Here is a 26,433-nt window from a genome sequence, read left to right on the forward strand (position 1 = left end):
TGCTGCAGCAACAGCTGACAGCAAAGCAGTAAGATGTGGCTGAGTCTGGAAGAGGTGACTGCCTCACCCCTCTGACACTGAAGAGGTGCCATGAATACATACATAAAGGAAAAAAAAAAAAAAAAAAAAAAAACAGAGAGAGAAGATGGTAGCAGTTTGTAACCATGATGACCTCAGGTTATAAGAGAGGTAAGGCTGAGGAAGAAGTAACTGGATAAAACTATATACAAACAAAATGGATAAGCTGTGATGTGTGATGATTCTAGAAGCCAATGTTCCTCAACTTCCCCTTTGAGCACATGTCTCTAAAAGTCTCTAAGCAAGTTTCAATGCCACAACATAGCATAAGCTCCAGAGTGCAATAAGATCCTGTATCTACCATCTTCACAGATGGAAGCAAAGTGACTAGTTACAGTAAACTATAATTTGCACTGGAAGCCTCTTCCTTCCCATCTTACAGTGCTTTACTACTCTAGGAAGAAACAGTAGTAATCTTCTGACCTAGCATTGTGGTATTGGGTTTGCACCACAAAGTAGGGATGTTTTGATGGCTTGCAAAAAAACAGATGTGGTCTGGACCCTGTAGGAAAGTTTGTTTATCCCTTTGGAGGCAAGGCACGTGAGCATGTGCTGTTCCCCTTATTTACTAACCAAAGGGTCCATCAGTCTTCCCCACCTCCACCAACAATTCCTACCGCAGCAGAGGAGTAGGAAATCATCCCAGCTTTCCCTATCAGCTGGGCTGCTTCTCACAGTAGACACAGCCACCCTTCTGCTTTGCAAACTGAACGCATGGGGGGAATGAAGAGACAGCTCCCTTTTTTTAGAAGGCCATTTAAACTACAAGAAAAATAACCAAGTGAAAGCACTGCCTGGAAGGCTGTGGCTCCATACACCAGCTATACCACAAAGGACATCCAGTTCATCTATACCAGATTAGCTCCTACTCAGAGAGATTGCATTTAACTGTTAGGCTTGCTGCTGTTCTCATTAGCTCTCAATCACTTCCAGACTTCTGTCAGCCCTTTCAGGGAAGCCGGACAAGAATAAGATGGATTGAGACTACTATGTTGTTGCACCACTACCATCCAGTCAGGAAATTTCCATTTCCTCCTTTGTCTTTAATTATTAATCCTGCTTTATGCGGACAGAAAACATACCGTATGCATTAAGTATGTCTGTTCCAAGGTCAGACTCCTCTCTGCTTCTGGCACAAGACTTTTGTTACACAAGCGAATAATCTGTCTTAAGACGCACACACACAGAGAAACGGTTGGGGACTGATGTGCACTCAGCTGGGCTGCACCTTTTGCCAGTTTGGTGAAGGTCACCTCTGCTTGGGGACCATGCAGCCACATGAGCCTCTCATGGGGCTTGTCAACTTAGCTGTGTTAACGAGGGGGCTTCTGGAAACGAGCACGTGACCGCCTGCACCCATTCACGCATGGCAAGTCCCAGGTAAGGCTGAGATGCCAGGACGTCGGCAGCTGAAGGCGTGCTCCCCAGTGCAGGGTTTGCAGCCATGGCTCTAGCAGCTGCCCGGCGATGGCCGCAGAGGCTTTCTGCGTAACAGCACTTCAGCTGCATTACACATCATGTTTATTACCCCTATCAGACGCTTCTCCCCTTTGGGCTGTTCCCCAGTGTCAACGGAGGAGAATTTATTCTGCTGCTTCCAGAAAGTGAAGGAAACTAGTTACAAGGATGACTGCAATCTTATTTCACAGCACACCTCAAACACCAAACCCCTCTGCATGAAGTACCACATCTATCTCTTTGAGCTTCTTTTATTGAAACCTAAAAGATCCAGGAGTACACAAATGCAGCCAGTCCTCATGATAGTTTGTGATTTCATGTCGGGGGGGGGGGGGGCGGTGGAAGGGAAGAAAATCAGTCCCAAACCTCCAATTTTCACTCTAGCATGGAGTGAAATTAAGCCAACATCGTACTGCACCAGCCCTGCCAACTTTCCACTGGCTGCTCTGCGTGTACTAGGCCCACACATTTCTATTTTCTAGCAATTCCTGGCAAATATCCTGTCAGATTAGCAGCAGTTTTACTCTGAAGACATGACGCACAGAAAAACACAAGTGGCTCATCTCTTCCAGAAACCACCTCCTTGCCACAACTTCAAGCAAGCTGCTTTTAAGGTGGCACAGGAGCAGTGACACAGGGAGCCCCAGCAGCTTCCCCACGCATGCTAATTGACCATAAAGTTAATACTGGATGATTTGCCGTACACTACCTCAGTGTGAGGTCTTATCCTGGCTTTGCTGACAAACGCAAAAGAAAAAAAAATAATAATGGACAAATACAATAGGACGGTGGTCACAACAGGAAGGCTTACATAGTTTACTTGTATTCTGCTGCAGAGCAGCTGGCGTGGCTGGGTCAGTTGGCTCAATCCCCCTCACATTTCAAATAATGACCAGTTTCAAGGCTGGGAAATGCTCAGTGCCTGAGTGTGGGCCATCTCAAGATGTATGAGTTTGCAGTGGCAGGTCCCAGAGCAAAGTCCAGAGGGAGGGGAGAAGCCACCTCAGGAGAAAGAGCGGGCATGGAGCAGACAAAGTTCTGTCACAGAGCTGGCTTTACAGGCTGCCAAGATGGGATGCGGCCACTTGCCAGCATCAGGGAAACTTGCTTGGACATCCACTGCCTTATCCCTCTCCCACTTACTAATGTCACCAACTGGCATGGTGCTGGCTGCTGCCATCTTTTGACTGGGGCGGGGGAATTAATAAATAAAATCAGAGTTCTTGCCTACAACAAACTCTGCTGCATCTTGACTTCTGAACTCCCACGCTTCTTCAAGCTCCTACAGGCAAGAGGGGAGAGATGATGCCCAGGACAGGCAAGAAAAACCAAGAAGGTGCTTTCCCCTGAAACCTTTCTCTGAAGGCCAAGAAATCTTAGGAGACATCCTATCTTCTTCCTAACACCACACTCATGCCTCTGGTTTAGTTAATTGCTGTTGGCTGAGCAGACACCGTCCTCTGAAGTCTTTAGGAAAGGAAACACGACACAAGAGTCTCATATGCACCAAAGCGCTAAAAAATTAAAATGCTGACGTTAAAATTAGAAGTGTGACCACGCACAGCGAGTCACAGGACTCATCCAGTCATTGTGCTACTCTCCCAACTTCATCTCAAACCCAGCCACCACACCAGCTGGGCTGCAAGGCAGCTGTATGTTAAAAAAAACCCAACAAACAAACAAAACAAAACAAAACCAGCAGTGATGGTTGCTGTGGATGGTTTTGGAAATAAAGGGAAAACACAACAGCTGTAAAATGATAGCACAGCAAGGCAGGTAAGCCCCACTCCCAGCCCCCACACTCCTTACCTTCATAACAGGGCCAGAGCTTCCTCCCGTTGGGCTGCAGGTTGGGGGGAATGATGTTGCAGAAGCCATGGGGCAGGATGTACTCTGTCTCATAGTAGATGTTTTTCCAGCGATGTGCACATGCCTAAACAGATCAGATCACTTACGTCATTGATCCAGAGACACAGGACAGCCTCTGACCAAGGCACAGCATGCATGATCAGGACCTCTCAGCATCACCTTCCCCCCACAACCTCCTTATGTCCCACTCTTTCTAGATAAAGTGTCTTCTCACTGTTATCTTCTGCAACTCAGGATGCTGCCTGACCTGGCAGCTCAGATCTCAGCTTTCACATGTGCATGACTAGGAAAGCAACAGGTCTCAGAGCAAGACAGAGCCCATGCTAGAGATTTCAAGATCTCTCACTGTGTATGAATCCTCATGGCCCATGAAGCTTTTCTAACTAAAGATACACTAACAGAACTCAGCCAAGCCAGAAAAGGGGGGAAAACAAGGAAAAAAGACATTAAGAATACACATAAGAAGATTGGAATGGATGCTTAGACTCAGATGGTTACTAAGACGATATTAGAAGATCATCCCGCCAGAAGATGCCCGTGTGAGTCAAAGGCTTGTCTTTCTGGGAAGGGCAGCCTTGTTTCTGGTGACAGAAGAGCTAGGCCTCATTTACTGGTAACAAATTTAAGTGCAAATGCCAGAGGTTTTGTCACAACAGTGGCAACATCAGTCAAAGTGCAGATGATCTGCAGAGATCAGGGTACCTTTCTCTTTGTAGTGAAGAATAAGATCACCCTGCAAAACCAGAGGCAAACCAGTGTTACCAGGACACTTGCTCCCTACAACCGCCGTACACAGTCCCACATACAAGCCAATGTGGAGCCTGGTTCACACCTCCTCAGAACCTATTTGCTACAAAAATTAACACTGCATTGCTGCCAGACAAGCCACAAATTGCCTGATGCTCAGGGGTTAATTGGAATAAAAGGAAATGAAATGTGAAACAGCAAAGGCTTTGAACTTGAGCACATGCCGGGCCATAGCTCCAGCTGGTCTAAGTCACTGAAGTCAGTGTAGATGTGTCAATTTATATCATTTCAGGCTTGGTCCTGTGTGAACAGAGCAGCCTCTATGCTACAAATCTTCTCCACGTACTTCCAGCTTTTCCTGGAAACTTTGCGTCAGCCCCCATCACAATACCCACATTCGACCTAATCCTCCTCAGACAAGACACCTTCTGTCTTCCTTCCCTTTGTGCTACCCCACTTTTCTGCTGCAGCATCTCAGAGCTGCCCATGGGAGCATCTCAACATCATTAAAAAATATACCCGTAAGACAGGCACAGTCATGTAACCTGCCCAGTAAAGGACCTGGGAAGTGTATCAACCACTGGGAAGCTCAAAATTCAATCCAGCAATCAACACAGGCCCCTTCCCACATACTTAACCCCAGAGAGACATAAAAGGGTAATAACACTGAATTTTTATTATTTAACTGAAACAGAACAAAACCAGTTGTGCACAAGCCTGCTCTGCTGTTCGCAGCGCTGCATTTGGAGTTCTGTATTTATTGCTTTCCTAACTTCCAGTACTCAAAGGAGAAGCACGTATCCTGAAGATGGCTATTGCAGAGGGATAACGGGGGCTCCAGGGGCTGTGGAAAGCTCTGCACCGCACTGTGTGTCACAGGCTGCCACCCATGACACGAAGGATGCTTCTGATGGCACTCTGCTCAACAGCCAAATGCATGTGAGGAGTCCTGCAAGAGCAGCTTTGCGGACTCCCTTACAGGCTTTAAGGAAGCCCAGCGAGGATTTTAATCCCCATGCACCACCTATTTAAAATTCAACAGAAAAAAAAAAAAAAACCCAGCACATGAAACACTCATTTTCAGAGTAACCAGGAAAATAGTTTCTCTCCTGATGGATCTGTGCTGCGAGCATAAATATACACATGCACAGCCCTTTTAAAGACAGCATCATAAAGACACATACCATTAAAGTGACAATCAAGTCAAACCCAACTCCGGATATAGACTCAAACGGAAACAGACCAAGAGTATTTTTTAAAATTATGTAAAGATAAATAAAGGATTGTGATACTGTAAATTCCTCGACATTTTATATCTCAGAAACTGCAAGGGACTCACATAAATTAACCTGCTAATCTCTCCCAGAGGAGCACAAATGACAGAGTCGGGGAAAGCAGCAGCATTTCATCACAAGCAGGAGGCTTTGCTCAGGAGTGAGGCACAGGAGGTCAAGAAAGACAGAACACTGAGGAGAAAAAAAAAGGAGCTGCCGCATAAGAAGTATGTTCAAAATCAGCTGCAGGCTACGGGCTCAGTTTAACACTTCTGGGCATACTTACCTAAGCTGTTAAGGTTTGGTTTTGGGGTTATTTTTAATGATCACTTTTGTGTACCTCAGCATGCCATGTGTTCAGGCACACTACAGTTCACCACTGACTGCCTGAGTCTGCAGACAGCTCATAACCGCAGCTCCAAGAGATGAGCTCCACCTCTGTAATCTCAGCGGGGGCTTCCCCAGACTCCCCCATACCACAGCTGTGGATTTTGACATTTTCCCAATGGACCAGAGTTCAGCAGCTCCTCTTCCTCTCCAAAATACTTTTCTGCAGCCAGGCAACCAGCACATTTGTCTCCCTGCCATGACAAAGCTTGTCCACAGCTGCTTTTTGTTCTCCTGCCTTCCCAAAAATGCTGAGCTGGATTACAGTATGTGGTCCCTGCATTATTCAGTGTTGCTGAGGCAAGGTGATGTGCTACCAAAGGTGGCTACAACCTTCCTTCTCCAATGGCACATGTCTGAGCAGGTCTGGCAAACAGAGATGAGTCACCCGAACTTGATGCTGTGGAGGGGTTTTTTCTGTGGTTGGTTTTGTTTTGTTTTTTTTCCCTTAAAGTGACTGCAAACAATTGACAGCTTATAAGCCTTTCTTTACATGCAGACCCTGTGTACACCATCAGTACAATTTGGTGCTCAGCAGCTGCTGCTGGGACACAGACTCTGGCTCTGCCACAGAACAGGGGAGAAAGGATGTAAACTCTCGCAGCAAAATAAAATGCTTCTGAGCAAAGCACATGGAGCTCTCTTATTGATGGCAGACACTGCATTACTGTAATATAATGAATAGGCCATTTCAGAACTGCAACCACTTTGCTCTCTTCTGTATTGAACGCCAGCCATGAGCTCTGCAGCATAGGAAAAGCAACACAAAAACACTCAGGCTTCACTTCGGAGGCCGAGTGACTCACCTGAATGCACGGTCCTTACAGAGCCCTCTGCTGACTCTTGAAGTCAGAGTCCAAACGAGGGACTCTATGAACCTGCCGCTGTCAGACCACTTCTGGTTTGCTCTTCCCTAGGAGGACTTTGGCTTTGCTGCAGTGATGGGGTGTTTTACCGACATACACACAATCACTAAATGTGCCAGTAAGTCAACTACTTAAAAAGAAAAATAGCAGCACTTGATTATAAACAGAGTAACAGCAGGCGTGGCAGGTATTTAGGAAGAGCAAAACTGAAGGATGTGGCTTATCTCCAAATCATAATGTTCTGCGCCCAGTTCCTCTCCCAGCAAAAGTAGAAGGAGGACTTTTGCCATTTCAGTTTGGAAAGAGCTGGCAATCTCAGCTGTATTATTGCAGCACATAGATTTATGCAAAGATTGACTGATAGCACACCCAAGGACAGGAAGCCAGCTCTGCAAACCCAGAGCTTTTTTTAGCTAATCTTACTACTTCATTTGTTTAAATCCTCATTGTTTGATGCTTTTCTATTTAGTCTGTCACACAAATGTAAAACTCTGCTTCAGTAACATCCTGGCACAATAGGGACTCAAACACAATCCACTTGGTACCAAACACCAGCTAAAGCCCCCCGCACGCTCCTCACCTTCCCTACCACCCCTTTCCACTGAAGCCGGTAGTCTTATCGGGCAGTTGAGGAAGGCTGATAAGACAGAAATTTAAGCCACTAAGCAGTTTCAAAAGCAAAAGCAACAACTTCTTTGCACAATCCACAGTTAAGCTATGAGACTAATTCCTCTAATACAGGATGTCAAGAGCATAAATATTTCACATGTGTTTAAAAAGCAACTACTTGTATTTATGCAAAAACAACAAAAAAAGTTCATCCAGAGCTATTGACCACAAAGATACCACTCTGACTTAAAGGAATCCCTGCAAGAAATGCAGTAGAGCTGTAATGCCTGACAATAAAGTCTGCACACGCTCCTAACTATAGGGAATCGCTCTTGAGAGTTAGCTAGTACTTTTGTTAAAACACTAACAATTGGCAGATATGGCCACGAACACACATTCAGAGGTCTTCCCAGAACACCAGTTTCTCACAGGGGCTTCCAAGAAGAGCCACATTTTAAAGAAACCCCAATCTTTAAAATTAGAAGAATATGTGTATTAAAAACCATCTGTTTATGGGAAAGTCATGAATCTTTTTCATCAAAAACTTATCTTAAACCAGAAAGTAACAATGCCCTGAAACAGCCAGGTATTCTCCATCCATGAAGGATGGAAAGGCTCTGTCTACACACAGATGTATAATTAGTAGTTTCAGACTGAGTGCTTAGGGGATAAATACAATTGAGAATTAGATATTTAAACATCCTTAGCATCCCAACATGATTTACTTGAAGAGGACAGTACAATCTTGTCAGAGGGCTGCTTTAGGACTCCCTTAAATCAGCGTGGAGACATTTTACCAGCCTAAACTGCATCAGAATAAGCACACTGCCAGCTATGCATATTATTTTAGCTGCATTTTGCTTTTAACTTGCTTTATGTCTGATATTTTTCTATCCCCTCAGTCCCAATCTAAGCCCTCACAGCCTGCCTACATCTCTCACCCTTGTAGCCTCCCCTCAGCCAGTGAACCCCAGTCTTGGTAGTTGCCCTGCTTTTTATCCCACCAGCTTTCCCTTCCTTTGCTGCCTCTGCCTATGGAGACAACACCCAAGCATCAAGTGCTACCCATTCTCCTTCGAACCAAAATACACAAAATCATTATTCTTAAGATACCTCTTCTACTAAAATGTTTTGCCATTGCCTAAAAAAGGTGCATGTGCTAGCTTCTGAAAATGGTACAAGAATTGGTCTAGTTCAGCCTGATGACTGGAAAATGGAGAGGATACTCTATCTCAGTGTTACCCTGATCTGTTCAAGCTACTCCTCACTGTCACACAGGACTTCGAACACACAGACAGATCAAGACATCCCTTGAAAATGTGAATTGGTTACACTGGCATGAATGCTGTAATTTTGTGCTCTGCTGTACATGTTTACAGTGTATTTTATTTATGCCCCACTTTTTCCTCTCCTCCTCTAGTGCTGAACACATTTTAAACATCCAAGAGACGCAAAGTATGGGCTAGCCCCTATAGCCCTGGTAAGCTGTACACCGAAAAAGACGATCAGGTAAAATACCACAGTACTACCGCAGAAAGGTATCAAAACAACCTGCTCCCCCATGGGGAAGCTGGTGTGCTATGACTTGGGGCGATAAGTGTTTGGACTCTAAGCATATGTCAAGAAAAACACCTTTGAGTGAAACAGCTTAGTCCACTTGCCTTACAGAGGCCATGGGCACGGTAACCATTGTACGAGATCTTCATCAGTAGCAGCTTTGTGACAGTTTGATGCCACGTACCAGGGCAATCCCCTCTCTCATTGGAAACTCGCAGTACAGCCCCATCTTTCCAACTCCCAAACAGTAGTGTTCAGAATTAGATTGTTGTCAGGGTTACCCCGACATGAGCTTGAAATTTGCCTGCCACATATACTATGCACAACTTGTGTTGCAATTTTTTTGTGTGTTTCAATTAACATTCCTGCAGACAGGCTCACTGGGGTAGACCATCTGACCCAACTGTGGATGTAAACACAGACAACTATTGATCATAATATACCCATGTATTTTAGAAAGGTTTTTGCCCAGCTCTCTTGATAATTATTTCTTTTCCAACACAGGAAATTTTGTTTTGCAAAGATAAATTCCACATCCTAAGGATCACATCTGCTCTCCTTGACCTGTCTATGTGCATGGCAAGACAACAAGGCCACCCACACACAACAAAGTCATCTCTACGCACAACTCTTCTGCCTCATTATGTATATGAATTTTCCATTAAAGAAAAAATATTACCACAAAGACTCATCTTACATTTTTCATTCTAAGTTCTGACACGCAACACATACACTCAGGGAAAATGGATGTGTACATACTCCCTACATAAACACAGGCAAACGACAATAAGAGAAAACTAGCAGGTACCTCCCAGACAAAGTTCCATTTATTTGGTTCAAAGATTTAATCCGTCAGATTTAGGAGAAAGCCCTTGGGTGACACAAGTCAGGTGTGACAGCTTTGAAGTCCTCCCGCTACAAATAAAACTTTCTGGCTGGGGCTCACTTTTCCTTCCACTTGAAGCAAGGGACTACAGAATCTGCTGCCTGTAAAGCTGGACTCCGTCAGTCACTGCTGAACACATTAATCGTGACGTGTTTAGCATGAGAGTCAGACAGCAGCAACAGTTTTAATGAGATCAAAGAAAAGAGTGGGCTTACCAGCACACTTCCACCAGCTTTTGGCTGTCTAGCCAGGCTCACACCCATCCATTCATCATCTCTGTCTTCTCTGCAGGTCTTTCCACAGAGTGTGCCCCGAGAATTGCCTACAGAAAGAGGGAAAAGGCAGCAAAGCAAGGAGGTATGAGTTTTAAGTACCCACCAAAGAACCCCTACAAGAAAAGTGATAGCCCGTCAAACATCTGCCTGACAGTGCTTTTCTCTTCCCTTTCATCCTGATTAGTTCTTGTATGCATGAATTGGGGCTATGCTCTCAGTCTTACCAGGCACCAAACAAATACACAGCAGAGGACAGACCCTGTCCCAAACAACCAGCAGCTGTTACAGCATGTCCATAGCTCTACTTGAATCAACAGCCTAACTGAAGTCAATGGGAGAGATGTGGGATTGCCTGCAGAATGCAATCAAAGCACTCTGGAAAGTGGGATCTTGGGCACTTAAAAAAAAAATTGAGGTCTAAATCTTTAGTCCTGTCGGGCAGTATTCACAAATTAATGAGAGACAGTTTACATTACAATAGCAGGAAAAATCAAACTTGGCCAAAACACTGTTTTAAAACATGTAAGCTTCATAGAAATAAATTCTGCTTGACTCAGTCATGAAAAGATGAACACTAACATGCCTTTTCTATAGGCTAAGAAAGCAGTAACACACGCTTCATCAAGAAAAGCAAAATATTGAAAGGCTTCCATTTTCTCCATCAGAATCCAGCACAAGGTTTTAGATCACAGTTTTACTTTAGGACTCCATCTTCCCCCGTCTCAGACAGTACGTCAGAGAAACCCAAGTCAGTCCTGACCACGTGCAATAGCGTACAAGCACAGCTCTCACTGAGAAACTTATTTCCTTTAGCACAAACAGCAAACCCAAGGAACGATCTGCTGCCTTATGAGGGAGCCCACAGATCACCTCGTTGCCAGTAACGCCACCCATCACAGGCCCGCCACCCCACTGTGCGGGATCATCCCACACCCCCTTACTTCAGCACGGCCTGGGATAGGCAGCAGCACTCCCAACCACTCACACAGCCTCCAACATGCTGCAAAGTCATACTGAAGCAGGTGGAGAAAAGACAGCAGGTTAGGGCAAGCAGGGAAAAATCCACCTTTGCCTGGTTAGTCACTGGACAGAGTGAGCAGGGTGGGCAGAGTGAACTGGGAGGACACCCGCACCAGGTGAGGTGACATTTTGTAATGCTGAAGAGAATATGACACCTTTGCTACCGGTGCTCGAAATCCATCAGGAAAGGTTGACAAATCCCTCTCAATGTCTTGGGGCCTTGTTGAAGCTGGCAGGAGGATTGCTAGCCATTTGGGTTGGGTCTTTTTGGTCCCCCCCCCCCTTCTCCCTCCAAAACATCGTAACTACCCACCTCGCCCCATATCCAGCTCTGTGCATCTTCTGTCAGGGTTGGTGTGGACTCGACATTTAAACACCGCTCCTGGGGACTGAACAGAGGTGCTGTATTTAGATTCTGCCTTGGGAGCACCAACCAAGACCCTGGAAACCAAAAGCAAAGTAACAAATGATTAATTTCAGGAGAAAAGAAAAAATAATAATAGAACAAACAGCAGCAAGGTTCACATTGCTAGAGCTTCCTTGGCAAAAGGACTTTTTTTCAGCAACCTTGAACCAATGTCATAATTTTACACCAACTGAAACCACCACACACAATAAAGGCATTTTTCCCCACAGAAGCCACAAATACTTTAACAAGTTAAATTTCCATTAGGATTGTAACACATTTAAAGCAATCCCCGCACCTCACCCCCCGAAAACACTTAAGGAAAGTATTAGGATGGACAACAGCAGCTGCATCCATTTTTCCTCAGTTTTAGCTAGATCCCTATCAGTCCAAAACCCCACCAGAGTTAATACACATACCCACGAGAGGATGAAATCAGTGTGCTTGCCAACCAGCCAAAGATTAATAAGCTTGTTTAGAGAGCTGGGGCACCCCATTCTCAGAACACTTTGCGTAATTACAGCTTTAAAAAAACAACAACAGCCAACAGTAAAAAAACCCCAGCCAACAGCACAGGAGCAAATTTCTTCCACAACAGGTTGCTATCAACCAGTATTTATCACTAAGGCCGCAAAGACTTTACCTAGACTACTTATCCCACAGAAGAGCTATGGTCTCTGGGAAGCACCAATGCACAGCTCTGACTATAGGGCTCCTTAAGGTACTCTTGAAAGATGACAAGCACTTTTCAATCACTTATGTTATGATCCAGTTAACTGTTTGGCAAGCTGGCAGCTGCTCATATGCCCTCCAAAAGCATCCCCAAGGAGAATTACAGTGGAAACATAAGTATTAAGGGAGCCCTTCTACCGCCTCCTCATTAAAGGGACAATCTTTCCCACCTCACTGTGAGCCTGGATCTGGGCACGTAAGGATGAGGAGGAAGGTTAAGCAGGAGCAAGACAGCTCCCAGGGAGGATGGTGGGGAGCACCAGGTAGTCGAGTTTCAGTTCTGCTGAAGCCCTTGCACTGTTGAGGCAGGGCAGAGCTGCTGCATGCAACAAAATCCTCACTGAAGTTAAGCCCAGGGCTGGAACTAAGGGCAAACACCTCCGAAAGGCTAAGCCCCCAGCAGTCAGGTGCGCAGATCCAGCCGGGTGCAGCAGCTGACCAAGGAGACACTGCTCAAGTTAGTCTGCATGCACAGCCCACCCATGGCACAGATGGACAGCTCGGCAGCAGCTCTAAAACAGAAGCTTTCCCTGTTTTAAACAACTTGTCCTTCATCCTCTCATTTAAAGTTCCATCCCCAACCACCAGCCATCATCACCATCTCAGTAAACGCAAATGAGCAGAGGCACAAGGCATACACATGTCCATGAGCCACCTGGAAGAGCTGCTCCTGCATCAGAGTCAGGTCTATACACACAGCAGCACATTTCCACTCCCTAGACACTTCCCTGGATGTGGGATGCAACAAAACTGCCCTGTGGTACTTGGAAATATATTTACAAAAAGAAGAGAAACCTCTACATTAAGTGACCATTTTCTCCAAAGTTTCATGAGCTAAGCTGTATCATTTGGAGAAGTTTGATGGGGCTGCACTCTACAACACACATCATGTTTTCACAAGTGAGAGGAATTAATGCCCAAAATACTTAAGTTGCTAAAACCTACAAAGCCTGCACACATCGGGGAGCGAGAGCAAAGGAGTCTGAAATAATAGCTCCAAGTGGAAATCCCACTAGGCAAGCAGCGGGCAGAAAATCAAATGCCAATCATTTCAATTACACAGGCGATGAATGCATGTCATTCACTTATCAACATTCACGGGGTCTAACAAAAATAAATAAGGGGGGATATTACTAGCTTAAAGAGTTATGGGTTCAAGTTACAAATGGCAAGAAACTGTTTCCATGACCTGTTACAACAATAAGATAACGTAGGCCACATCGACCTCCAGCTTAAAAGCAGCTTTGCTCTAACCTAAAAAAAGTTAAGTATGATTCAGCAATTAGCGCACAATATACCTTGGGCTGTAGAATGCAAGATGGAGATGAAGGAGCCTAAATCACAAACACTCTTCAGCTCTCTTTAAAAAGCTGAATGGGAAGAAATTATTATTAATGATTTGAGTAGGCTACTGGCAGAGATAATATTGCTGTCTTGTGCAAAAATACCTTTCAAAAAGAAAACGTCTGTTGCCGTTTCTTCATGTGGACTGAGCAGAAGGAAGCAGCCAGTAAAGGCAACTGGTGACACGTGCCAAAAGCAAATCTATTTTGGATTGTCCTGAATGCCCATACATTCTAATTTGGTATTTCACCTTCATCACGCCCTATATCATCTCAGGATCTTGTATTATTCTTTCACTCTTGCACTTAGACCCCAGCAGATAAAAATTTTGCAGATCTCCTGCTCCGTCTGGCATGACCTATGCTCACCAGGCCCCCAAGACAGTTACCTTCAGGGAAGTGGGAAGTTTTCTGTCGTTTTACATGCTTTTCAGTTGGTCAAGCTGGTATTTGCCACATACCACTTACTCTGGTTTTATTCAAAGGTTTGAGACTGGAATATTTCCTTTGCCAAGAAAAGAGTCCTTTACTCTTTCATTTCTTTCTGCATATAACAGCTTAACTGTGAAAGAAACTCACCTATTTAACTGTCATGAGGCTTTGCAACAGACCTGGGTAGAAGGCTCGTTTACATCCAAATATTTTGGGACTCATCAAGCAAAAAAACTGCCTGTTTTGTATCTCCCCTACATATTCAAACACCCTCTTGCAATTTCTATGAAACAAGCTGCAACCAGAGAAGGTGTTTTTCTCTGGTACTGTATCAAAACAGAAATACATTTCAAAACAAAGCCTTAGAGTCTAATACAGTCTTCTTACGTTTCAGTGCTGTGGATGGAGTCTTGCCTGGCATAAACACAGAAGATACATAAACAGCCAGCAGAAGTACAACCCTGTCCTCTTGCTATGATCAGGCAACCTTCCAACATATTCCAACTAGTATAACCAGCTCTCATTTAAAATAGCCTAATTTTGTGGGACAGATTGCCAGTGCTGCTACAGGACCGCTTGGGTTGTCAGCAAGTAAGCAACAGCAGTTCTCCAGCCTTTGGGCAAAAGGCTTACAATCTGGGCCTTCCTAAGGGGTTATTGATAAGTGCACGTTCTCACCACAACCACGATACCCTGCCGGAAGCCCCGACGATATTTGTGAGTAACTGCATGAAGACACCTTGAAGGGGAAACCCCATCAAGAGAAACAGATTACTTTCTACGGAAGGGAACTGAAGGTAGTAGGAGCAGGGTTTGGGGCCACTTTAGGGTTGCTTTTGCTTGACGTGCACAGAAATCTGTAAGAATTGGCCATATCCCACTAGCTCTGTGAGCAAAGTATTGGGGTCTAAGTCCACATGAGAAGCAGTAGGCAGAGAGGCTGTTGAACCTTCTCTTCTTGCATTCATACTCGCACGATGAAGGACAAATGCCCTCATCTGTATGGAGCCAACTACACAGCTGCATGGCCAGAAACCGTCACACTGGAGGAGCGGCAGCAGCCAATATTAATGGATGACAAGAAGCTTTCTTGGCCACAGGGAAATCCACACCTCCTTAAAATTACTTCCTGCAGAACAGTAACTATCACTTTGCTGATGGTTGACCCTCGGGACATACAGATTTGGAAATTAAGTGCTGCATTTAGCAGAAGGAACAGTGAACAAAAGTGTCGAACTGACCAATGGCATGGAGAGATGCCAAGTACATTAAGTATCAGCCTACAGCACGCCAGCAGTGATTAGACAATCACAGCTCAAGGACTGGGGAGTGTAGGTACCTCACCTCGCTGCAATGTTAAGTGGCAGAGAAAAAAAGTCTTTTAAATACCCTCGCATGCCACAGCTGATTTCAAAAGCAGCACCAGAGGAGGGTGCACCACCAGCATAGCACAGCTGAGTTTCTTCCCTTCAGAAAGGTCTCTGTCACTTGCTAAGCCCTCAAAATAAAAACCCAAGTGGTTCATCCATTATGTGCAGAGCAAGAAGCAGGAGGGTTATTATTTGGGCAGCGGGATGGATGACTTGTGATCAACCACAGCAAGCCCTGGTTCCCCAAAACATCGTGGCAGCACCCAGAGCATCACTACATTGTTTATGCAACACAATACCATTAACACAACACCCAGCCTCCACAGAGTTGGTCTGTTCCCACACCTTCCCTTTGGCTGCACACAAGTACACCACGCACTAACAACACCTATCCATCAAGCCAGAGATACAGAACAGCCTTCGTTACACCAGCGGCAGTGCACCCCGGTGAAGAGCAGGGCCAGAGGAACAAAGCACAGCACAGAAACCAGACTCATTCCTCATTGCAAAACTCGCAGCAGGACACCATGCAACTAAACTGCCTCCATTACTTTTTCGCGCCAGATCATGTTGCCAGAAAGAATAAAGTTGTCACCCTGGACTTGCTGAGGGATTTGGGGGTGTCAGCAAGAAGGGAGCATAGGGAGGGGAAACGAGAGAGGTAAAGTAGCATCTTATTTTAAAAGAGAGCCATCAGCAATGTCATATTATTAACATTTTTGAACTGGGGCAAAAAATGACATTTGTTTCTTTTTAAACTGTCTGGGGCTGTTTCTTGGTTTTGAGTCTTTACTCCAGGCTTCAAAGTTATATCCAGAGAACAGAAGCACTTCAGCTCGTCTCTGCTCCAAATGCAAGCAGCCACCTGGTTCCTTACTCAGCTGAAAATGGCAATGGTGAGGAACTGAGTAAATCTTTCAAGATTTACAGCCATAAAACCCGCTTAAGGAAGGAAAAGGAGACATTGTCAGAAATACAATAACCTCAGCACATCTGTGATGCCAAACTTTTCTTGAGACCAAAAAAATGTGCAAAATCAACTCCTAAATGGAAGCATCGTTGCAATTAACTGTTTCAGAAAGGTCAGAGGCACCAACTTACTCCACTATGTGACGGTTATATATATAAAACCACTATATTACAGCCACAGCAGAGGCTGAACACCCATATTCCACTATTCTGTGTCAAGGACCGTGTAGCCTCCTGACTATTCACATTAATCTGATGCAGTATTTCAAACCAAATATCCTCCCCTTTCTTTCCTCCTGCCAGAACATTTGGCTCATATAAATCCTCAAGAATCACCAAACCCTGAATCGGTTACTGCAAACCTGCAGGTCTATGGTAGATAGAAGCCTTTGTCGGGTTAGAAATCCAACAGCTGAAACACTGAAGACCTAGCCATTACAGATACCATTTTAATATAAATCAGTGACTAAATATATATATATATAGACACAAATATGTATTCACACACCAGCACATGGACAGGCTACTGAGAATAACACTTCATTTAAGAAGCTCTCATGATCAGAGGTACATTAGCCATGTATCATGCCCTCAATCAAGAGCAAGAAGCCCTGAACTATCACAAGATACTTAAATGCTTGAGAGCATATTAACACATTAAATAATTTTAGATAGACCAGAACCCTATCAGCCTCAGACGTGATAAATCACATTTTTTCAGGCTCACATAGTGCACAGCTCACCAGGCAAGCCATGATTGTCCATAGTATCACTGCCTAAAGTTAACTACTGCCTACTGCAGGGCATAGTCCAACCAGACATGAGAAAACTGAAATCATAACTCTTCTTTGGGTACATAAAAGCTACAAGTCTAAGAAGAAAACTGACACACAAACCCAGACAATAACCCTATGACTATTAAGAGGAGCTGTATGCTACAATGGGATGAACAGAAAACATTTTTGCTACATATTCCATATAACAGACTTCAGCCTTTCCCCAGAAAACCCCATCTGAAAGGGAAAAGAAAAAAAAAAGTCACACAGTCACTCTACAAGTCAGTTAAAGAAATAGCTCTATAGCTTTACACACAAAAACTGAAAAATAGAAGGAGTTCTACCAAGCATTTGCCTCTGCACTCATCCAATAAACTGGGATCATACCTTGCATTTCAATAACCTGCAACTGGTAATCAGTTTAGACTTGAAATCATCGAGACTTTACGCTCCAAAGGGATGTATAAGATTCTGTACAGTATAAATATAGCTTTAAAATAGTACTACATAATACTGGAAGCATTTATGCCCAGCTGAAGTGGGCACAGCTAAAGGCACTGACAAGGGTTCAGCCCTTCAATGGTCTGAATGCCAAGGAAGCTTGGCCAGATCTTTTAAGCTTTCCAGAAATTAAAAGCTTAAAATTGACGCTATAAAATGGATATTATGTTGGAGTATGCAAAAAACCCGTGCTTGCACTCAAAATACACCCATCTAGTACAGGGGTGAGCATCTTCAGAAAACTGGAAGGCAGCTGCATGCCCTTTTAAGACCAGAGATATTCATCACTGTCCCTTGACCTTCAGGATATGTGCACACATTAAAAGCACAACTGCACATAGCAAACTAGAATCAAGGAGAGTGTAAAAAATGTATTGCCCAAACTTGTTATCCCAGCCTCTCCTGGGCACGGTATTCTGAAGCACCCATGAGAACAAACTCCCCAGTTCCACAGCTGAAAAGAGGAGCTTTCCCATCAGTGGGAAAAATCCCCACCCTCATCATTTTTACCAGTGCTGATGCTTACTGTATTAAGCTGCTGTTAGCCCTTCTGGGTGTTAGCAATTTACTTTTTTAAAAGCACTTTGTGATCTTAGACATTTCTCGACACACACACACCCCGGGTGCCATAGCTGAGGCTCCATGAAGAAGCTCCATTTTCAGAAAACCGGAGTTTGCATAACTGGAGTTTTTACTTTTGATCACGAGACTTCTTGCAGACACCTGCTGTCAGACGGATGCCCAGCGCTGCTAGTCCAGCATCGTTTCCAAACAAAGTGGGGTATCTCTGGGACTCTCCTCCCAAGTCCACCTCCCCTCCAAAAAAGAACATGCCAACAGGTGCTATCTGAAGAGAATTCTTGGTACCGACCAGTGACAGACACCTATGCAAGGAGCAACAAGTTGTATCATTTTCACTCCACCACACCCCACGAGATCAGCATTTCAGTCACACCACTGTGAATGCCCAGCAATTTGTGCTGCATACAAGTCACATCCAGCCTTCGCAACCTTTGCTGGTTCCTGCCCCAAGATAAGCACCGCTTTAAACTGAGAGCTTTTCTTCTCCCGCAGCGCTTTTCCTCTATGAGGTCTTCTGATAAGTCCTTAGAAGTGAATGCTCCATGAAAGCCGCTATGGAGAAAGGCAGAGCATACAACTACTTGCAAACTAAAGGGTGTGAAAGAAAGTCATTTTTAAAGAACTGGATGCCAGCACGAATACATTTATTTATATCACAGTGCACCACAGTTCCAACATCAATAGCTGATTAATCGGGTCATATCTAAGCGTAAGAGATAAAGACAAGCTTTGTGGACGTTTATTGGCAGCAGCAGCTCCTACTTGCATTAGAAGTGCACCAGATGACATCAACTAGGTCCAATTAAAAGAAATCCGGTTTAAACCTAACAAAGAGCCTCTGACCCAGACAAGAGAGAGCCTAACTACGCTCCAAGGCTCTTTTCACTCAACGGGAAAAACAAGCAGCTTGCCAGTTTGCATAATTTTTTGAGATGTAGACAAACTTCCTATAGTTGTTTTTATTTCTTCTTTTATTATTCTAATTTTTTTTTTTTTAGTTACACAGCCATTTCCCCCGCGGCCGCTCCCGCCAAGCGCGGGCACAGAGGGGGCGGCCGCCGCCGCAGGCGGGGTCCCTGCAGCCCGCGGGGCGCTGCCCCTGCCCGGTCCGGCCGCTGCTGCGGGACCGGCCGCTCCCCATCAGCACGGCGCGGCCCGTCAGCTCGCACACCCCGTGCGCTCGTACCGGGCGATGAGCTGCCAGGCACTCCCCGCGAGGAAGCGCCGAGCCACCGGCCGCGGGACCGCCGGCGCCCGGGCACAGCGAGCTCACGCCGCCGAGCGCCGGCTGCCAGCCCGGGGACGGCACCCCCGCCCCAGCGCTGGGGACCCCGGGCTGCACCGGGCTGCGGCCGCACGACGGGGCGGGGGCGGCGCGGGGGAGCGGCGCGGGGGAGCGCCGCGGTGGCCTCGCTGCCCGCCCCACCGAGGGAGCTCGGGTCCCGCCGCGGGAGGGGAGGCGCGGCGGGGGATGCCCGGGCAGCGACAGCGCCGCTGCGCCCGGGCGCGCAGGGTCCGCGCTACTCACCACCGCGTACTGTCGTGGTAGTGCTGCAGCACCGAGTACCCGAAGAAGGAGCCGTTCGGGCCCTGGAACACCACCGGGCGACCCACGTCCACGTTGTAGCAACGCGCCAGGGCCACCACCCACAGCAGCGCCCACAGCCCCCGCGCTCCGCGCCGCGCCGCGGCCACCGGCATCCCGCGAGCCCCGGGGCAGCCGCCCGTCCCGGCGCCGCTGAGTGCTGAGCGCTGAGCCCCGGCCCGCCGCGCCCGCGCTGCCCCCGGCGCCGACTCCCAGGCGGCGAGACCGGGCGCGGCGCTTTTGTGCCCGCCCCGCCGCTCGGCTCCGCTAGGCTCGGCCCGGCCCGGCCCGGCCCCGCCGTGGCTCCGCTGCGCCCCGCGCCGCGACGCGCGGGGACTGCGCGCCCCGTCCGCCCGCCCCGCTCCGCCCCGCCGCGCCGGCGCCCCCTGGCGGCCTTGATCCGCACCCGCCGCAGCCGCCCGCCGGTAGAGGCGGCCCTGCCGGGGGCCACGGCGCGCCCCTCCCCGGCCCCTCCCGCCGCCGCCCCCCCGCATCCTGCTCTTCCGCGGCGCCCCCCGCCACCTCCCCTCCCGGTCCCGCCTGTGCCTCCCGCGTCCCGGCACACCGGCACCGCTGGGCGAGGGCGGTCGCGGGCGGAGGGGAGCGCGGGACCCGTGCACGGCACTGAGGGGCGGGGGGCGGCGGTGGAGGGGTCGGTGCGGCCGCTGCTGCCGGGGCCGCGGGAGCGAAAGCGCTCGGGGGGGGGGGAAATGAGACCTGGCCTTGCCGGCCGAAGTCCTTCGAGACTGGAAAAGAAGCGGCAACCTTCGCCGCTGAGTAGAAGCTGAAAATAATTTCCGTAATATTTTAATAATGAGAGTATCTGAGAGCAACCCCAAAGACATGGTGCAAGGTGAGCCAGAGCAAAGGCAAGAGGACAGCCCCGCCGGGTGGCTGAGGCATGGGTGCCATGTCACCCTGCAGGAGAAGCGGGTGGTGGGTATGTGCTACAAACCCCTTGGGCACCCAGAGCCTGTCTCTGTTGCTCAGTAAAAAGTAATAAATTTTAGCACTCAGGATTCATGAGAAATGGTGTTTAGATCCCTCTTAGGGGTCAACACCAGGATCCTGGAGAAGAAATGCTCCTTCGGGGGTAATGGGGATTGAGCATTCGTTGTTGTTAGCCCTGGCTTGGGCTGCTTCATCCCACGCTCTCCCCTCGCTGGGAGCCACGAGAACTCCGGTACTATGGGAACTGCTGCTCCTGGCGGGCCCCTGTGGGGACAGGCACCCAGGACCGGTACTTCTCACATACCGGTTGGTACGTGATGGTTGGTGGGGAGTTTGTTTCCCCAGGGAAGAGTGACGGATGGTGGGGCTGTTTGGAAGCTGGAGGGGGAAGACGCTGCTGCAGGTTGCATCGCCTTTCAGTGCAGGAAGGCCCTCGGTGAAAGCTTGGTCATATTCTGCAAAGGGTTGGCACCACGGTGCACTTTTGGGGAGGAGGGAATTTTGTGGCAAGCTGTTTCACAATAGCCACGGGGCTCTTTCAAAAGCGTAGCCTGTTCCTGCAGGGGAGCATCCTCATCGAGCAAAAGACTGTTATAAGCACATCCTTGAGCATCACCCCCAGAGCAAGCACCCTGGGGCCATATGGACACATTGCTGTTTAGAAACTGCCATTTTTGACATTGACCGTGATGCCAGAAAGTGGATGTTAGTGTAGGAATATTCCAGGGACAAGTTTAACGCGGAAGTAATAACGACCTAATTTTGTGGTGAAAACAGATCAATGGAGGAAGAGAGGCTTCCAGTCATCAAGGTATTTTATACTAGCTGCATAAAGCCTACTGGTATAATTATTTAAAGCTCTTGTTCAAAGTGTCTTGTAAAAAGGTTGGGGTGGTGCAAGTCTTCTCTTCTTCATGTATGTCCAGGGTTATGGAGAAGTGGCCATTTTCCAGTCTCAGATCTAAGTGGCACAGTATAAATCAATATCAAATAATGAGGAGAAATCCCTTATACGTATCTCTTTTAGTGTATGATCAAACTGAAAGGACTGATTTTCTCATTACAGCACCAAGTGAAAACAACAGGGCATTTACATCATATTAACAGGGAGATGTATAACATTTAATGAAAAGATTTTCACGGGGGTTTTATAACTGTGCAATCAACATGGATAAAAGTAATCTGATTCAGGCAGAAAGTCAATACGCCATGATTAAGCAAATTCCACAAATGACATGCAATCCCATTAGCACTACCAAGCCAAATTCTCTGCCTTTTGAAACCAGAAAGTGACGGGGCTTTTCAATTAATTACCCAGGCACCAAATGATGCTCAGACACCTCTCTGACAAAGCTAAAGGAAATGTGGGCTGACACGGTGGAGAGAGCGATGGGTTCATCCATCTCCAGAGGGAGGAGGGAAGCAAAGCGGCTGGATGAGGTGAGTGAAACACTTGTCTCTCACATCGTAGGGCACTCTCGGGAGGACTTATTTCAACTAGAAGTGATACATAAGGAACTGTGTCAGTCCATAAAAAATTTCAGCTCTCCGTTCTTGGCAAGGAAGACTATCCAGAGAAAGGCCAGGAACACCGCACTTCCATCCATTTCTTTCTTTTACTGTGCATCCAAATACTGAAGTCATCTCACAACATTTAATCCGATGGGAATTTTGTCACTCTGAGCAGAAACAGAAACTGCCTGTCTTGATGGCATAGGTTTAGCTGATAAAATCCTGGTGTGCCATTTCCAGAAGCAATGGGAAGCACCCAACTGCAATGACAAGCATAGTAATAACGTACTGCTAAGTGAATATGATGGCAAAAATCAGGGCTGAGAAACATACATTAAATGGTATGCCAATCCTCTGTGAAGGAACCATTCAAACTACAAAGAGCTGTATCTGTGTTTCTATATCCCTGCTCTTGCTGCTTGAACCTTGATGTTTGCATCATCTAAGGAGGCTCCATATCTGCACCATAGGGCTAATTTGTAGCTTATACCCACCTATATCAATTAAGCATTCAACTGGACTTTAACATGCTTTAGTTTTGGAAGGGCTCAGTCTCCAAATTAGTTTTTAAACTAGAAAAGTTATCTGTAGATTGAGGGCCGTCAGTGAAACAGCACCCTTGACAACATTTTTTAATTAATAACTTGAATTGTAGCACTCAGGAAAAAAAAAACAAAACAAAACAAAAAAACCCAAACAACACAGTAATGTTCTGACTGTGGAAAGAGGGGATCTCATCAATGTCTACAACTACGTTAAGGTCAAGAGGATGAGGCCGGGCTCTTTTCAGTGGTGCCCATCAACAAGACAAGGGGCAACGGGCACAAACTGAAACGCAAAAATTCCTTCTCAATGTGAGGAAGAACTCCTTTGCTCTGAGGGTGACCGAGCCCTGGCACAGGCTGCCCAGAGAGGCCGTGGGGTCTCCTTCTCTGGAGACATCCAAAACCCGCCTGGACGTGACTCTGTGCAGCCTGCTGTACGTGACCCTGCTTGAGCAAGGGGTTGGTCTAGGTGGTCTCCAGAGGTCCCCTCCAGCCCCGACCATTCTGTGATCTGTAAAACAAACGCCCCTCTGCCCACGCTGCATACGGACTCAGCTGTGCACAGACTGGGTTCACCCAGGCTGAGTGTTAACAGGCAGTTTCCCTCCTGGAGGCTTCTCCTCACCAAATGCTGCTTTGCACATGATTTTTTATTTGTTTTATATACATATATATAAGTATATACACACCCACACACACATAAAATTTTTCTCCAGTGCTGCACCTATTGAACTCAGTACCATTCTCTTTATTTTTACCAACACATTACTGAATGTTAAAACACTGCTTTTTGGTATGCTAATCATTTGCCTTTCCTTGCACTTGTATCGGAGTGGTGCTGTGGCATTCCCGTGGTATTATTGTGGTTGAGGTTTTACTGTCTGTTTTAAGCCAGCTATATCCACAAGTAACTCTGCACCTTCACTGACTTCCCACATGCCCCCACAACTTACAAGTACAGTTGCTGTAAGGTTATTTGCCCATCTTTTTTGAATCCTAGCTGGTCAGGTGTGGATTTCTCTAATCTGCTCCCAGCTCCCTCCTGCTCGCTCGCTCTCAGCCACAGCTGAGGAGAGGCTACATTCCCTTCTCCCACCCCAGCATCCATCAGCAGGGACGTACTAATGATGGGAAGTCATCTCATAAGCTCATTAGCAGAAAGGCTGCTGCCTCTCCCCATCGTTATCCACAAGTTTATGTCATTACGTGCTTAGCAAAGAGGTTTTAAGTGAATTTGTGTTAAGGTTTTCCCATTGCAGCTGTGAGACTTGCTGATTTTGCACGTGCATTCTCTGTACAAGGAGATCTGTAACTGCGTTTGTAAATCAGGTCTTGATGATAATGCTGCAATTTCTTTTTAGTCAGTTCCCACAGACGCTGTGTGGTTTAATCCACCTCCAGACCCAGCTGTAAGGAGCTCAGGAGATCGAAATTCTTTAGTCCTTCAGCGGATGAGATGTTTTTCAGACATATTTTTGTAGCTCTTCTTGCCTACCAGGTAAAGAGCATCCTCTTCAATTCCTCTCCCGCTGTGGCTTCATGCAAAAGATGATTGTGGTTGCCTCCCCCATGAGGGGGAGAGAAAAGCACTGCCACCTTTCAGTGCACTGTAAGGTGAATAGAAAAGACTTGTCTTTCCTCCTTTCTTTGCAAGCCCTCATCACTGCTGAAGCTGTCAGAAAGAAGGCTGTTGCTTTGTAAAAAGTACATAAAAGGAGTAACTACAAAAGGCCAAAGTATTTTATATATATATATATATAAATGATTAATGGCACATATTTTGGATAAAGAAGGGGCTCCCTGCATTCACTTGCCTACCAGAGAATGAGGTAGGAAATGGATTGGCAGGGACGGAGATCTGTCTTTCCAAAACGACTACAGTCACACTGAAAGGAGCCGCCTGCATTTCAGCTTGTACCATTTCAGCCTGTCAGGCATCAAATCACTCTCAGCACCCAGACTTCCTGGCAAATCTAGACTGTGATTGTCATGGCACAAACTGTACCATCCTACGTTACTCCCATTACATTAAGGAGATGTCACCCTCAATTTTTGCATCAAACGCAAGATGAATTACTTTTACTAGGTAACATGTCCAGGTTGAGTTCCCACTGGAAAACTGAACGAGGTGCCTATGCTGATCTCCTCACATAACATACGCATTTAATTCCTACCAGCCTGCTCTTCCATTTGGCTGTAGCTGGTCCTCCAGCTGGAGTAAATGGAGAAGAAAGAATTTCTTTCTCTTGCTGGTCCTGTTATTTGCTGCTGTCACCTCTTCAGCCACTGACTCTTACCTTTCTCATAACGCTCCGCAAGTTTTCCAAACAGACTGAGAATCCAGAAAGTTTTATCTGGATGGAAGACGGAGCCAATGCACCCCCTAGGTGAAACAGAAGCTGATGATTTAATAAAAAATCACCTTCTCATAACGATAGCTAAAGAATAGAGTGGAAGGCTAGAATTTTCAGAGCCTCACATGCAAAAATCAATTGTCCCTTTTTTTGTCTTTAAGGGATTTCTTTTCTTAAACTGTACTGTTTCAGCAGCAATCCAGTTTATTTCACGATCCAGCCTCACCACTGAGCTACCCCCTTAAAAACTATGCATTAACATGGCACTTAAACACTTGCCCTGGCTTTCAGTGTTGGGATATATTTCAGCCTGATTTATGGTCAATTTTTGCCCAAATGAAATCGCATCACTTAATGTAAAATGTATTTATAAAACATTTATTATACACTGTATACCAGTAACTGAAGGAATTTATCTGAGCCAAGGAAAAAGTAAAACAAATCCATCAGGTAAGTTTTTCTGATTTGATAAAGGGTTTGGGTTTGGGTTTTTTTTTTGTTCCTTTCTTTAGTACATCCAGATTTCTGCATTTTCATAGACATGGAGAAGACCCCTGCTCAGAAGTCTCTATTCAGCTATGCTATGTGCTTCATAAAGTACACGCTTAAATCTGAGTGCATGCTTGTGCTTTATTGACCTAAGAGGACCTGAACAGCAGACCTGAAGCCAAGCACGTGTTTAGGGTGAGCCAGGACTCAGGCTATCTTTCGGATAACTGCTAACCGCACGCAGTGGCCACATTTTGTGTCTTTCATACTTTCTGACAGCTGTCATATGTTTGCTTGCATGTGGTTAGAATTACAACCTTGCTGTACATATTCATATACCAGATATTTAAAATGTACACACACGTGTTGCAAACCAAACGCACAGAGGCTTCTTTGGAAATGCTCTTGGCTCATGCGTTGGTCTCACTACCAGGCCTGTCACTGTCCAGTTTTATTCCACGCTGACAAAGGTGAGATCATATGTTTACTTACTCTGAGTTGATCGAACCTCGTTACCACAGCCCAGGGATCCATGGGTCAAAAATACGATCATAACAAGAGGAGGTACACCTTTATTTGGCAATATACTGCAGTCAAATCCTCTATGTGCTTTTCCTTTTGATGTATATATGTTATAAGGAAGACCAGTGGATAAAAATGCATAGATCCAAAACCAAGCCCTGTGGCACTATATTCCAAAAGCACATAGGTGAGTCAGGCAGTTACCCCTAACATAGCTGCACCAGCCCCACAAGGCCTCTTTTAAGCAAAACAATGAAGAAATTCTGTTTCCTTCATGTCCACTGAGAGATGTCCATCAGGATCACTTCGAGGAAGGGGACAGGTTATCAAGGTACAAG

At 46.3% G+C, this 26,433-nt stretch overlaps 1 protein-coding gene across 1 annotated transcript in view; it reads right to left on the reverse strand.

Moving 5' to 3' along the window:
• The window catches only part of ITGA9 (integrin subunit alpha 9), a 230,093-nt gene extending 210,165 nt beyond the window's left edge, over positions 1 to 19,928 (reverse strand). Inside the window, exons 1-4 of the mRNA XM_040591349.1 lie at positions 19,666 to 19,928; positions 11,340 to 11,467; positions 9,947 to 10,053; positions 3,346 to 3,469 (exon numbers count right to left, since the gene is read on the reverse strand). Coding sequence (XP_040447283.1) covers positions 3,346 to 3,469; positions 9,947 to 10,053; positions 11,340 to 11,467; positions 19,666 to 19,838 — 532 coding nt within the window. The 5' untranslated portion in view covers positions 19,839 to 19,928. The remainder of the gene's footprint in view (positions 1 to 3,345; positions 3,470 to 9,946; positions 10,054 to 11,339; positions 11,468 to 19,665) is intronic.
• Positions 19,929 to 26,433: the final 6,505 nt, after the last annotated feature.

The sequence above is a fragment of the Falco naumanni genome, chromosome 4 (assembly GCF_017639655.2).
Source record: "Falco naumanni isolate bFalNau1 chromosome 4, bFalNau1.pat, whole genome shotgun sequence".
Taxonomy (NCBI): domain Eukaryota; kingdom Metazoa; phylum Chordata; class Aves; order Falconiformes; family Falconidae; genus Falco; species Falco naumanni.